General features: G+C 38.2%; 2 protein-coding genes across 2 annotated transcripts; both read right to left on the bottom strand.

Annotated features, from left to right (window-relative positions):
* On the bottom strand, positions 7,993 to 8,364 carry LOC109238526. The gene has a single exon (XM_019405003.1). The coding sequence runs from the start codon at positions 8,362 to 8,364 to the stop codon at positions 7,993 to 7,995; it is 372 nt and encodes a 123-aa protein (XP_019260548.1).
* On the bottom strand, positions 8,397 to 9,374 carry LOC109238517. Its single transcript, XM_019404994.1, has 2 exons — positions 9,016 to 9,374; positions 8,397 to 8,865 (listed from the first exon to the last, which is right to left on the bottom strand). The coding sequence occupies exons 1-2, from the start codon at positions 9,372 to 9,374 to the stop codon at positions 8,397 to 8,399; spliced, it is 828 nt and encodes a 275-aa protein (XP_019260539.1).

The raw sequence follows: 16,021 nt of genomic DNA, 5'->3' as shown, positions 1-16,021 counted from the left end.
AGTAATATACACACTAAATAGGCACAGTTAATTGAGAGCTCTTCAATCAACAACAACGGAAATATAGTTGAACAAGCAGAGAAAGATCAACAACAAATTTATATAAAAACGTAATAAGAATTCATCCTTCAAAAGGTTCTATCAAAACCCTAGATAACAAATTAGCTATACATAATAGTATGCAAAACTACAATACTAGAATTCATAACCAATAATGAAAATAGGAAGAAGGAAGTGAGAAACTCGTAGAAGAATTCTCCGCCTTGCTCCTAGTGTGTTCTTGCCTCCTTAGGTCGAAATTCCCTCTCAAAACGTCCTCCTTTTTGGTCGGATCTGCTCTAAAAAACGTCCACACCTCTTAGACATGTTTAGGGAGTATTTATAGGCTGAAATCCTTGAGTCCAAATCCGGGTTGGAGACTTTTAACCCCGCGACATTTAATTACCGGGCTATAGACCTCGCGAAGCCAGGCTTATAGCGCGGTCAACGTGGCTACAGAGCTGGCTACGTCTGGCCTGTAGCGCGGTCAAGCTGGCTATAGAGTTGGGTTTACTTGGTCTGTAGCACGGTAAGGCAGGCTATAGAGCTGGCTTTACTTGGTCTGTAGCACGATTTTGGTAGTTGGCATTTTTGTGCTCTTTTCTTGTATTTTCGTCCTCTTTTTGTGCAACCTCCACTCGTCTTTGTCTTCCGATGCTCTTACATATAAAACAACATAATTTAGCTCAAACGTCACACAATTATCCACTAAACTAACAACATGTAAGGCGAGTAATGTACTAAAAAAATATAGTATTTTGGCCACATATCAACTACAAATTCTCCACTTCTGGATGTTAATTATATGCCTAATAATGGATCCTATTCTCACTCATATTACAAGCTGCCTCAATATGAGTAAATTATATCCCGAGAGTTATGTTCACATTCAAAAGATGGAAAGGATATTGCTTCTCAATTACTAAAGGTCAATACTAATGGTGTAGCTAAATTTCTCGCTAAGCATATTTAAATTTTGTAAAAGTAAATAATATTTTTCAATAGATGAGTGCACCAAAATTTTTAAATTAAACTACATAATGTTTAGCTAAATCATAGGAACACTTATAAAAAATCAAAAAGTTAGTATATATCAAGACTAATTTTAGAGAAGACTTGTAGATCTTTTGTCTTAAAATATTAATGTCCTGTCAATTATTAAAGTTAGGATTATTTTCCTATTTAGATACAAAAAAAAAAAAAAAAAAAAAGAGACACTCATTACCCGCTTTAACAGGAGAATTGGGCTTCCAAAAAGTAACAAGAGTCTTTAACAAATATTGGTAAAAACACATGAATTATATATCTTGTATATAACTTGCATACAATTATATTATTGTATACAATCATGTAAAAACATACAATTTTCATTCAACTTGCATACAATTTTCATCTGTATAACTGGACATACAAATAAGTAAATAACATACACTCCAAATACATGGGATTGCTTCCCAATGTGGTAACAAGGATGTCATTGGTTGGATTATGGCATCGTCAAAGGAGATCAATTTATTACTGTCCATAAATTCCATAGATCAATTAATTGGGGTTTTGACACAATTACCCACAAAAACAAAACTATTTACCCTTGTCTATATATTTATTTTTCTACCCATAAACTAATTACATTTCCTACCCATAGTAGTTTTTGTGGGGAATTTTTTCTTTATTCTCCAATTCTTTTTTATTTCTATGCTTCTTTTCTTCTTTTTTTTCTTTTTTTTCTTTTCTGCTTTTCTTTTTTCTCGTTTTCTTTTTCTTTTTTTCTTTTTTCCTTTTCTAATTTCATTTAACTTCTTGTTTTTTTATATATTCTTTTTCTCTTCATAATCTAATTTCATTTACCATTTTCACTATTTTTTATTATTCTTTTTTATACTAAGAAAAATAATTGATATAGTAAATATTTGTTCACCTTTTTTTAATATTTAGTACAATATACCTTTTTTTTCTCATTTTTTAAATTCAATTATAAATTGAAATAATATCAGTTGTCACTTGATCTAATACACTGGATATCACATTGACTGCTGTTGAGCACCATAAATTACATAATCAAATTCTAAGAATCAACACGTGGTTGCCATGCAAACCTTGATCTCCTTCCCTATAAATATCAATACACACTCTACCATTAGCAGTAATACAACCAGTTATAGAGCAAGAATACATAATATACCAAATCTTCATATATACTAGTTAGAATAAAAATGATAATAAAATATTAAAAAATACAACAAAAAGTATAAGTAGCGAAAAAGACTTCTAGTACCATGTGATACCAATATGGTATATATGTATACCAACAGAGCATGTGATTTCTACAACTATCTGCGACTATACTACTCTACCAAAACATTAAAGGACACAATAAAAGTATGAGAAAATTACATGCTCGTATTGCAAGCTAAATACGCAAAACAACTTGCTCATTTCATATACTAATAAGGTATATAGTTGTATGGGGTCGTTCCAACAATTGCCTATAATTATAAAAACTATTAATACACATAATTTATGTCCATCGGAACACAAAAATTCCAGCATTATTGCAACTCATGTTGATATAAATAATTTCATAATAGAATTCGCTTAAAATGCAGCTAAAACAACCAAAACAATCTTCAAACTACCATATGATACCAATATAGTATATAACTATACCAATATGGTATACAGTTTTATTAGTTAATTCCCGGCAACTATATGACTATACTACTATTACATAACACACATGCATAAAGAGAAAAATAAAAAAATAGTGTACCACATATTAATATAATAAGGTATTTCAAGATATTGTACTATATTACTATTATTAAAAGAAAATCAAATATTGTACCATTTAAATGCAGCTAATACAATCAAAAAATAATTCAACTAGCATATGATACCAATATAGTATATAGCTATACTAATAGGGTATATAGTTGGAATGAATTGTATACTAAAATGGTATATTTGTATACTATTTGGGTATACAATACAAATTCGTCTTCTTCTCTGGTTCAACTATATTTCAACCCAAATTTCTAAAATTTACTACAAAATCTCCACCAAATTGACTGAAACTTTAGCTACAACCTCCAATCAACTTTCCAAACTAACCCATATAGGATCGGATCAAAACAATTAAAAACTCAAACAAACCAAGTTATGAGTTTCAAGCTTCAAGGTCCGTGGTATTGAAATCCATATCTTAGATCCTTTAATTGGCACCTGTTTAATGCGGGACTTCAATAGCGTGGCGGAAAGGACAATCTTTTTGTGCGCTGGCTGCTGAGGAGAAAGAGTGATCAATGTGACTTCAATTTCACATAACATTAACAGATAGTGACTCAAATTCACAGAATATTCTACAAATGATTGATTAACAAACTATTAAAGCATTACCAATCAGTCAATCAATGCTCTAGATTGACTATAGTGCAAGGTTTATAAAATATAGACAATATATGAGGTTGGATCAGTGGCGAAGCCACATGGTCATATGGGTGGTCAATTGACCACCTTTCGTCGAAAAATTACAATGTGTATTTAGGTAAAATATTACGTTTAGAGTTATATAACACATATTGAACACCTTTGTTTGGTGCATCATGGCTTCTACAATATTTATACATCAGAAAATTCACGTTCAATGTTTAATCAGTATATTGTCCGAGATCAGGTATATTTTGATTTTCCTAACTTAAAAGTATACATTAGTAGCATGTTACTTGCCTATTTTCCGAATTACTTATATGGCTTCTTATGCACGAATACTTATGTATAGTTATTTTTCTTTTAGTTAGTGTAAAGAGTTTTTTACTCTATCACCATAGAAGTTCAACTGTTTATAGTTGAACTCACAGTTCAAGATATTAGCACATTCAAAATTTAAAAATTAACTGTGATATTAAATATTTGAAATATTATCCATAACTTCATTATATCCAACATGGAATACATATTTATTACTTTAATTGTATACATCTTTAACTTGTAAAATTATTCTAACATGATTTCGTTAAATTTATTATTAACACTCTCTAACGAAAAAAGAAGTAGACAAAAAATTTAAAAGAAGAAAATTCGTGTTCTTAATGTCAGGATAGAAAAAATAGCAAATTCTTTGTTTGCATTCAAAATTCTAAATTTTAGGAGTTTTTACATACATTAAATAAGGAAACCATTTGGCGGGTAAATAGTATTGATTGCATAGGTAGGAAAAATAAATAATTTAGGTATGGGTATTTAAGGGTAAATAGTTTGAATTTAATGGGTATAAAGTGAGATTTTCTCCAATTAATTACTAGCAATACCTAAGTTTTTTTTAGGACAAAAGATAATTTATTTATTTATAATAGCTAGGTAACAGTTGGTGCTAATGCACAATTGTCTTCACTACTACCACTTTGGCTATACGTATGCCTCCTGAGGCATTTTCATTTCCTAGAGCAGCCAGCTTAAAATATACACTATTTCGAAATATTTCTTACACTATGAAAACCTTCCTGATCTTTATGTTACGCATCCACAACAAAGTCAGGAGGTGTTACAAAAAGACATAATTTATTTCAGTTGGGCTGTTTGGGTGCTTCCTTAGCCAAAAGGCGTGCATATCACGACCCAAAATCTAACTAGTGGTGATAGTACCTAACCCAACCCGCTAGGTAAACCAATTAACAATAATCCAATTCAAATGTGATTTATTGGGAACATAAATAATGCAATAACTGAACTTTTATAAAAAATAACTCAAGGATTAATAGTACAAATCATGAAGTTCTAAGATTTAGAGTTTACAAAGTTGGTACGAAATAAATACATCATATGTTCGAAGTGTACATAAACAGATTTGTAAATCTAAAGCTACCATGAACAAGAGACAGCTATAATCGGAATGCAATTACATCTTAAATGCCAGCACCCACCATGCATAACACTAGTTTCAAAATCTGCACGCAAGGTGCAGAAGTGTAGTATGAGTATGAAACGACCCCATATACTCAATAAGTAACAACCGTAACCTTATGTTGAAAGCAATGACGAGCTTGGAAAACGGTCTGAGTCCAACACCAATAGCCAAGAACATCCCGTAACAATATAATAAAAGCAGTACAAGTAATAACTCAAAGATATGATACTTAGCTCGTTCACAATTACGGAAAATAGACATGCTTTTCAGGTATAGCAGTAAAACCCAAATCTTTCGATGTTAGGCGAAGTCTACTGGGTTCGCATTTGCGATCTTCTTGGTCGCATTTACGATGGTCCTATGTTTGCAATTGCAAACTATTCATCGCATTTGCAATGACAACAGGAATGGGAGGGCTTCGCATTTGCGAAGCTTGCATTTGCAAACCCCACATCACAATTGCGACACCTGCGACTGGACAAAAAGCTGAGGGACGGGATTTTTTGTCTCATTTTCATATTTTGGAACCCTAGACTCGGTAGGAAGCTATTTTGAAGAGAGATTTTTATCTACAAACTTTAGGTAAGTGATTCTAATCTATCTCTAATCATGTTCCATCAATATATCTTAGATTTTAACATCAAAATCATGTGAATCAAAGTGAAATTTTGTGAGACTTTGTCAAGTTTTTGAAAAATAAGAATTTGAGTTTTGAAAGTCGATTTGGACTCGGATTTTGAAACTAATCACTTATATGAACTCGTGGAGTCATGGGTAGTCGGAATCTACCATTGGACCCGGGTTTTGACCGGGCGAGTCCCGAATAGGGTTTTGTTGACTTTTGAGCAATTGTGTAAAGATCGTAGATTTAATTATTGGAATTGATTTCTCTTGCTTTATTTGATGTTATTAAGTCGATTTTGGTTATAATTTGTGCCGAGCGGAGGTGAATTGTAAAGAAAAAGCTATTTTTGAGAATTGATTGAGGGTTTTTGAGGTAAGTATCTTGCTTAACATTGTGTGGGGAAGCTACCCCGTAGGAATTGGTTTGTTTGCATTATTTAACTACATGAAAGACGTGTACACAAGGTGATGAGTATGTACACGACTTATATGTGAAAATTTAACCGACTTAAACTCTTAGGTTCTTATGTAAGTTAAAAATGAGGCTGTCTCATCATATTATATCCTCTTGCTAGAATTACTCTTACATGTCTTATTTGAAGTTGATTTGTTCATGTTCTACTTTTATTGCCAAATATACTATTATATGCCTTAATTGAAGTAGTTACATCTTTTATTGCCATGTATCTCTTCCGTAGTTGATTATCCTTAATTGAAGTTATGGTTATCTCTTCCATTGTTGCCTTATCCTTATTTAGAATCGTTGTTACATGTTATCTCTCTTATCGTTGAGTTGTACTTATTTGGAATCGTTGTTACATATTTCCTCTCTCATCATTGAGTTGTACTTATTTGGAATCATTGTTACATGTTATCTCTCCTATTGTTGAGTTACTCCTAGTTGATATTATTATTACACACTATCTCTCTCATTGTTGAGTTATTCTTGTTGAAATCATTATCACTTGTTATGTCTTTCATTGTGAGCTCGTTCTTCCATTTCTTTGTATTTTGTAATTCTTGTGTTGATTTACTCATCGTACTCTCGTGTTATTGTTGTTGTTATTGTTGTACTCGGTGCTGTTGAGATGAGGGCTATGTGTGGTTGTGGTATTGGAATTGTTTTGAGAAAATGTTATGGCATATGGGCACATGTGGTGCAAGACATTATATTGTGTTGTTATGTTTTTGGCACACGTGATATTGTTGAGAGGTTTGTCGGGTGTGTTCGCACGTGAGTTGTCCGTGCTATTGTTATTGACAATTACACATACAACATGCCAAGACGGGCTATATATATATATACATATGGGTTTGCGCATGTGGCGAGAATATTATTATGCGTGTGCGGCGAGATAATGCGGGCATTTACTTTATTGTTGTGCACGTGGCGAGACAAGGTGGGCTATGTCGGGGATGATTTGTGATGACATGTGATGGCGTAGAGGCACTGTTATTGAAGATATTTATTTAGTAGTGTGCCTACCTTGTGTGAGTTATGCATTTTACGGTTTGTTATGTTGTTGCCCATGTGCCATTCGTTGTCTGTGCTCTTACTTGTTGACTTGAGTTGTGATAGAACACTTGCACAAGCATACACGTAACTAATCACTCATATCAGTTTAAAAAGATGAATACAACAACAAGCCCAGTAAAACCCCACAAGTGAAGTTTGGGAAGGGTGAAGTGTACGCAGATTTTACTCCTACTTAATGAAGGTACAAAGGTTGTTTCTGAAAGACCCTCGACTCAAAAGAAGTAAACATGAAGCAATAAACAGATAGTAGCAACAACTAGGTAAGTAGACATGGGAACAAATGAAGATACGTGCAACAACAAATATCTAAGAATACGACACTATAAAAATAGATTTAGTCTTGCTGAAATAATGACACAATATGAAACAGCGAGGGGCTAGGCATAGAAAAAACAAGACTAGGACTAATACTACTGGGATGCCTAGACGAAACTCTAGACTTCCTGTCAACCCAAAACCCTAATCCTCGACCTCCATATCCTCCTATCGAGGGTCATGTCCTCGGTAAGCTGAAGTAGCGCCATGTCCTGCCTAATCATCTCAACCCAGTACTTCTTAGGCCTCCCTCTACCTCTCCTCTAACCTGCCATGGTCAACCTGTCACACCTCCTAAGCGGGGCATCAGGGTTTCTCCTCTTCACATGTCTGAATCATCTTACCCTCGATTCCCGCAACTTATCTTCTATAGGAGCCACACTCACCTTTTTCCTAATATACTTATTCCTAGTCTTATCTCTCCTGATATGCCCACATATCCATCTCAACATCCTCATTTCCGCTACTTTCAACTTCTAAACGTGGGATTTTTTGACTGGACATTCGACTCCATACAACATGGTCGGTCTAACTAACCTTTATAGAACTTGCCCATAAGTCTAGGTGGCACATTCTAGTCACACAAAATACCAGAAGCGAGCCTCCATTTCATACATTCGGCTCCAATACGGTGTGCGACATTCTCGTTGATTTCCCGGTTACCCTGTATCACATACCCAAGATATTTGAAACTATCTCTCTTGGGGATGACTTGTGTATCCAGCTTCACGTCCACTTCTGCTTCATGAGCGCCAATACTAAACTTACACTCCAAGTACTCTGTCATCGTCCTGCTCAACTTGAAACCTTCAGACTCCAGGGTATGTCTCCATACCTCTAGCCTAGCATTAACCCCACAACGCGTCTCATCAATCAGCACTATGTCATATGTAAATAACATACACCATGGTACCTCTCCTTGAATGTGTCGCGTCAACGCATCCATCGCCAGGGCAAAAAAAATGGGCTAAGATATGATCATTGATGCAACCCTATCTCCACTGGGAAATAGTTCGAGTCACCTCTCACCGTCCTCGCCCGAGTCTTAGCTCCATCGTACATGTCCGTAATCACCCTAATGTACGCTACCGGGACACCGCTAATCTCCAAAAATCTCCATAAAACCTCCCTAGGGACTTTATCGTAGGCTTTTTCTAAGTCAATAAACACCATATGCAAGTCCTTCTTCCTCTCCCTATATTGTTCCATCAACCTCCTTATCAGATGAATGGCTTTTGCAGTTGACCGCCTTGGCATGAAACCGAACTGGTTCTCTAAAATAGACACACTATTTCTAACCCTCCTCTCCACCACCCTCTCCCAAACTTTCATGGTGTGACTCAGCAGCTTGATACCTCTATAGTTATTGCAATTCTGGATATCACCCTTGTTCTTGTACAACGGGACTATCAAACTTTGCCTCCACTCTTCGGGCATCCTCTTCGTCCTAAAAATAACATTAAACAAATCAGTAAGCCACTCCAAGCCTGTCTGGCCGGCGTTCTACAAAAATTCTACCGGAATCTCGTCTGGTTCGGTCGCCCTACCCCTCCTCATCTTTTGCATAACCTCCTCAACCTTAATAAGTCTACAAAACCCGAAATCACGCTTGCTTTTCGAGTCTTCCAACTTCCCAAGCTTAATGGTCCTATCCCCATTCTCGTTCAAGAGTCTATGGAAGTACATTTTCCACCTTCGCCTAATACACGCCTCCTCTACCAAGACCTTATTTTCCTCATCTTTGATGCACCTCACTTGGTCCAGGTCCCAAGCCATTCTCTCTCTAGCCTTGGCTAACCAGAATAGTTTCTTATCACCACCTCTACCCCCTAGCTCCTCATACAGGCGTTCAAATGTTGCAGTTTTGGTAGCCGTGGCCGCTAACTTCGCCTCTTTCTTAGCCTTCTTATAAAACTCCATATTCGTCCTCCTCTCCTTCTCATTGACTCTCTCCATTAGTTTCACATACACTGCTTTCTTGGCTTTCACTTTTTGTTGCACCTATCCATTCCACAACCAGTCCCCTTTGTGGCCCCCCGGGTAGCCCTTTGTGACCCCTAGCACCTCTCTAGAAGCTTCCTTAATGCAGCCCACAGTCGTGGTTCACATATAACTAGCGTCCCCACTACTCCTCCAGGCCCCCATAACCAACAACTTCTCCCCTAATACCTGAGCGTTGTCCTTAGTTAAGGTTCCCCACTTGATCTTACGTTGCCCATATGATGTGTCCAAACTCACACCACAAGTATAGATTGTGAGGCGGTCGAAGCAATAATAAAAACCCAATGCAAGTCGGGGTCGAATCCACAGGGAGTTAGATATGGGATTAGGTATATGTCTAGACTAGATGTATGATGTGCCCAAGATTGTACTTCCACATATTTGGTTGTTTCTTTCGACTTCTATTGACTATGCTAATGTTTGCAAATGAAAAGCTAAGAGACAATATTTTTGGTTTTGTTGTTTTTAAAGTTGAAAAGTCTAAGGTCGTGACTTCCATCTAGGTGGTTACCCAATGGGTTGTAAACTCTAGGGCATGTTTGATTGGTCGGGGTTGTAATATAGCAATCACAATCGATTACTCACTCTATACCTCTCGGTAGTTTGAGTGATTTTGCCCAATTTCGCTTTCTCAAGTCCAAATGGGTATTGCACAAAACAAGTGATAAATACTCATGTCGGGTCTTACTATCTCTAGATTCAACCCTTTAATTAGAGCTATGAATTTCTTGAGTTCACCCCAATTTCTTATTAGCCAAGTTTTCCTAGACTTAGTCTCTCTTTCTCAAGTAGAGACTAAGTCAATTAGGCTTGAATCAATGTTTGCAACCATTAATTCTTGAATTCAAGCAAGAACTAGGCTAAAATATCACTAATCACAAATAAGCCTTAAATCAAACACCTATTAAGTACCCACACTAGGGTTGTGTCACAACCCTAGCTAGAAATTTAGCTACTGATGGAAATTGCAGAAATTAAAGAAAAAATTAAGATGGAATCCATAATAGATGATTAAGGGAAGAAAATCTAATGTTAAAATGTTAAACTAATACAATGTTGCCAAATACAGTAAAGAAAAACGGCTCAGGTTCTCTCCCAAAATAAAACTTAACCTAAAAATGACAAAAAGTTCTATTTATACTAAGCTGAAAATATTTGACAAAATTTCCCCTGTGGAGGTTGTGCGGCCGCACAATTACGTGTGCGGTCCGCACATCAAGATTTGACTTGACAGGTTCCAGGTCTGCAGCCACACAATTTTGGGTTGCGGCTGCACTCTTTCAACTTCTGCAGACCGCACATTTATGAGTGCGGACGCACTCTTGCTTCTACGGTCGCACAATTATAGTGGGGTCTGCACTCCTGAACCTGGACTTTGGCTGTGTGAGACTTCTGCGGTCCGCATAAAAATGAGTGCGGACGCGCTCTTGATTATGCAGCCGCACAAAAATGGTGCGGTCCGCATTTCTTCTTGACTCTAAAATCCCATCTCTCTGATCTTTGTCTTCTGCGGCCGCACCAGAATTGTGCGGTCCGCATTTTGTGTAGCATTTCTTTTCAGGGTTTTTCTTCAGGATCTGCAGCCGCACTCAATATTGTGCAGTGTGCATTGTGCCATTTTAGCCTCATTTTGGTCCTTGTTCAAAATTACTCCTTCTTGAGTTGATCTTCAGCTCTTTAGCTCATATTCTAACATTCTTGCAAGCAAGCACATTACATTAGTTTTCGAGAATACCTTTAAGCAATTTTGGTCTAAAACAAAAGTAAAAGAGCGCCAATAAGTAGTCAAAATCCCTACTTATCACCGTACACTGACTTAAGCTTTTGCTTGTCCTCAAGCAAATAAGGCAATTCCTACCTCCACAAAAAATGAACTATTTCAGCTGGCCTAAAGTGAACTAAACACATATCAATTGGGACCAACCATTACCCACAACACATATGAATTATCAAGAATGCAATGATTTGTCTTTTTGAGTACATTAGTTCTATTGTGACATTAGAGCATTAAGAGTTGGCTTTATTCATCAAGGAGGCTCGCTCTTTCGTGTAGGTCATTGTGGATCCCAAACTCCTCCTCCTTTACTCTCCATTAGCAAATCTCACTTTAGAATGTAACACTCAATTCAAGGATAGTGAAAAGTCAGCTCATCTCTCTCAAAAGAATGTCACAAGTACGACTTTAAGCACCATATGCTTGCTCCTCATGTAAGTCACCACTAATGTAAGCTCACTCAACTTGAAATCACTTAGGGCATTTTCGGGATGTAATGAAAGATTTTAGGATCAAGGTAGGACTTGATGGAATAGAATGGGTTCATCTTTCCTTAAGCACTACATTTTCTCTTTTTGGCTCATACTTTGTCGACTCTTTGAGTCAAATTCTTTTTCCTCGGGGGAACTAGAGAGACGTAACGTCACTCTTTCTTGGTCATGACATTTATTTTTCTCCTTTTCTATTTACTCCATGCCCTTTCATCCTTGTATTTCTTTGAATCCCTTCAACTTTTTACCTCATTCACTTTCTTTTTGGCATTTTTCTTTTTGTTCTTTCTTTCTTTTCTTTGCCTTCCCTTTTCTTCATTTCTTTTCTCTTCTTTGTACCGTTATCACTTTCAAGATCCTCGTCTCTCCCCCCAAACTTATATTTTGGCCAATTGTTCCTCAGGAATGCTAAGGAACGATCGGGTGCCAAGAGAGGGTCATTACAAAACGGATAAAGGCTTGTAACGCGGTTATTGAAATAAAAAGGGCTTTGGCTCAAATGGGTTGAATAGGGATATCACATTGGTGAGCTATGGAATATTTCAAATTTCAAATTGGATCAAGGAGATCCTACAATCATTTCTCAAGCAAAGCTACATTTAGAATTTCGCCTAGAAAGACATTCGTGCAAGTTCTAGACTATTAGCACGGTTACTTGGACTTGCAATTCAATACCTCACCTCTCACACTGTTGGATTGCTAAAGAGAATGGAGTCGAGGGCCTACAATAACCCTAGTTAAGATTGAGAATCACAAATTGCTCGACTGAACCACTCGATAACTATTTAAATCAACACAAGAGTCAAAAGGTCACAATTATGCCAACAACTTGTTTTTAACCATAAGGTCATAGGTAAGTTTTTTGGTATAAAGTGAAGCATGTTTGATACCCTTTTTATTCATTATGACTATATTTGCCTAAACATAAAAGAAAACTGACTCAATCCCTTAAGAAGGTTGTCACGCCATCCATCGTTGGGAAGAGCCACCCGGTTCACACAAAACCCACCTTTGGAAAGAACCGTGGCATTAAGAAAATCAAAGGCTTATTATTCACTCAAACGAAAAAGAAGCTAACAAATCAAAAAGAAGTTACTAAAGCAAATAAGAAGTTATACTACTAAGAAAAACAAACTAAAGAAGCTATGAAGTAAACTACAGAAAATAAGACAAATGAATATACAAACCAGAAGGAAATGAATATATACATCAAATGGGAGGGAAGAATATATACATAACCAAAGAGAAAATAAAGATAAAAGAAAAATAGTATAAGAGTTATTACACGCCAATATCAGTGTCAAATCAATCAAAATAGACCACCCCACGAATGAAAATAAGAATTGTCCCCAATGCTTAACAAAAATAAGAACAGGGAAGGGTAGAGAGCTAAGAGAACTCCCTATGTGGTCTCAGTCTGCATGACATCCGCAGCACTCTCGATCTCCTCTAACTGTATCTCATCATCACCTAGCTGAGGGACAACAGGGTTTCTGAGTATCTAGATCATCTTCTCAGCGGTGTGGGCAGTAGCATTCGGCTCCTCAGACTGGCCGGCTGCTGCCTCGGGTATTACTGTTGCTGCCTGTGCTGCTAGGACTGCTGGCTCCATAAGCAGGTCAAGCGGTAGATATCCCGCAGATGCTATCTTGGCAATCTCTTTTCTCAACTTCTCCACTGACTTCTTCGATGCCTAAGACTTTCGCATCTTCTTTGCTTGCTTTCCCAACTCCTCAGTGACCTCCCCATGCGCCACCAGAGTCTCCATAATGGTCTTCTGGTTGTCCAGAATCTTCTTCAATATTTCCTCCATTGACGGAGGTATTTTTGGTGCTGCTGGGGCATAAGACTGTGCTGCAATAGCACTGGATATGTCTGACAGCTTTAAAGTAACTGCCTGCATCTAGTTGTTGAGACTCGCCAATGTCCGGAAGACTCGTAGTGCAGTCTGTGGATAAGTGGATAAAACTGGCACCGAAAATGAAGCTGATGGTCTAGCAGAAGAAGGTGGTGGCATGTCTGCTATTCCGGTAGAAGGACCGGCTACTGTGGAAGGCATGGCAGCTGTCGAAGGCTCAGAAGCCGAATCAATAACCACTACCACTGGCTCCTCAGACTGGCCAGCGGAGGTAGTTGCCTTACCCTTGAACTTCGGGTTGTCAGCACCCTGCAGGTGGTACCATGAGAAAGGCTTCTTGGCCTTTACTTTTGTATCATATTGCCTTGGCTCCACCTTTTGATCTTTGAAGTATTCTGTGAGGAAGTTCGGGTACGGGTAGGATCTTTCACCTTTTTGGACAGTAAGAGTGATGTTGGTGGACATGATAGCACCCACATTGATCGGGTACCCAGCCATAATTGAGGCCACCAAGACTGCTCGGGGAAGTGGGAGGTTGTTCTCATTTAGGCACGGATCAATACGGCTGCACACGAAGGTCTTCCACCCTTTTGCTTCAAAGTTTAGGGTGTCCTGGACTATGGGAACCCCTACGGTGAGCCACGGAGGTGTTGTTCCCCGAATAGCCAAAATCTCAGCCAGCCACAGGCGAGCTGCATCACCCATAGCAAGCTTTTCCAAGTATTGCACTGCCTCCACTTCTTCAAATCCCACATATGAGTTCAAAGCACAAGAGTCGAATTGGATTTGCACATTTCGCACCTTTGTTATCTTGGTACCCTTCTTTATGTGAGCCACATTGGCATAAATTTTTTTAACCAAGTGCTCATTTGCATCGATGACACTTTGGGTGAACCATTTCCATCCCTTTCGCTCCCGGAACTGTCTAAGGACATTTGGATTGTGAATGTCCAAATCCTTCAACAAGAACTGTCTCTCAAGTGTGAGCGATCTCTAGGGCCACCACTCTCTGAATTTGTTGAAGGCAGTCAAGCTTACGAATCTGTCTTCCCACATCTCTCTTATCCTCGAACTCTCAAGGCTGCCCACTCGAGTGTCACCTCCTCTCTCATCATCCGGGACATCATCATCATCATTTATATTGATTGGTGCGGGAGGAGAGTGTGTAGAGGAGGGATCTGACCCTGGCTACCAGCATCTGAACCCTCAGAATAACTAGTTGAGGTGGAGGATTCGTCACGGAGTTGGTATCTCGTTTAAACTTGCTGTGTTTGGGCTTCCAGCTGTGCTTGCACAGAGTTGCCCTCTGAAGCTTCTCAAACGGGGCATATTCACTGGTGTCGGAGGGTTCAGGAACTTTGTTGGCGGTTGCTTTCTTGCTTATGGCTCTTTGAATGGTAAGTGGTAGGTCACTCTTGCCTCGGCCTCGACTTCGGCCCCGGGAGGGCTCACCCTTACTTTTGATGTATCACCTCTGCCATGATCTAACCATTGTCAGCAACACATAGCACTAGGAATCAGTTAGAACTAAAGCTCATAGTGTATATAGATGCATGCTTGATAGTTGCAGTAAAGTAGACTCAGAAGAGGCAGTGCGGACCGCACAAAAGTGAGTGCAGCCGCAGACAGCTGAGTGCGGACCGCACAATTTTACAGTACGGCCGCACAACCAAAAGTGCGGACCGCACAGTCCCGGGTTCAGACTACTGGGTTCTCTGATCATTCAGCAGTGCAGACCGCACAATTTTGCTGCGGATCGCATAATTTCACTACGGACCGCATAATTGTAAGTGCGGTCCGCACATTTAAAGCACCAATTTTACCCTAACTCTAAGATCTTCGGACCACACAAAAATATGTGCGGCTGCACAATTTGAAAATACTCAGCACTGCCTTACGTTTCATGCAATTTTATTCACAAATTAGACATGGTTTGAGCAATTAAACATGATTAGCTACTTACCCAAGCCCCAATTAACATTTAAGATACTGACCACATGATTCTAAGCAAAAATGACTAACTATTGACATTTTAGGCATGGAAAAAATCGTAGACAAAAGAACAAAACTAGGAAAATATGAAAAATCTAAAGATGAAATGAACATACCACTAATGAAGGATACAGGTATGAATCTACACAGATGAAATGAACATACCACTAATGAAGGATACAGGTATGAATCTACACAGATGAAATGCTTGAAGTTTGAGAATTAATAGGGTATACACTGTATTTGCTTAGGGCTTGAGAGTTCAGAGAGTATAAAATGTGAATAGTGGTGAAAAGCCCTATTTCTAGGTTGACCCAGCCGGGCCTAGAACTTACCTGAGTGCGACCGCATAATTTTGAGTGTTGTCCGCACTCTTTACCTGTACTTTGAAGAAGTGTTGTGGTCCGCATAAAAGTGAGTGCGGCCGCAGTGTTTGTGCAGACCGCACAATTTTGTGTGCGACTGCATTTTGGCCACTTTCCTGCTA

This window comes from Nicotiana attenuata, chromosome 1 (assembly GCF_001879085.1).
Source record: "Nicotiana attenuata strain UT chromosome 1, NIATTr2, whole genome shotgun sequence".
Classification (NCBI taxonomy): domain Eukaryota; kingdom Viridiplantae; phylum Streptophyta; class Magnoliopsida; order Solanales; family Solanaceae; genus Nicotiana; species Nicotiana attenuata.
The sequence above is the reverse complement of the archived record's forward strand: the minus strand, read 5'-3'. Positions and strand labels throughout refer to the sequence as shown.

What these genes read in the sequence shown, in the direction of transcription:
- LOC109238526 (XM_019405003.1), bottom strand. Translation starts at nt 8,364, where the DNA reads ATGGATGCGTTGACGCGACACATTCAAGGAGAGGTACCATGGTGTATG.
- LOC109238517 (XM_019404994.1), bottom strand. Translation starts at nt 9,374, where the DNA reads ATGGAGAGAGTCAATGAGAAGGAGAGGAGGACGAATATGGAGTTTTAT. An exon ending in AAAAGCAAGCGTGATTTCGG is followed by an intron (nt 8,866 to 9,015) that starts GTTTTGTAGACT and finishes TGTTATTTTTAG; the next exon opens with GACGAAGAGGATGCCCGAAG.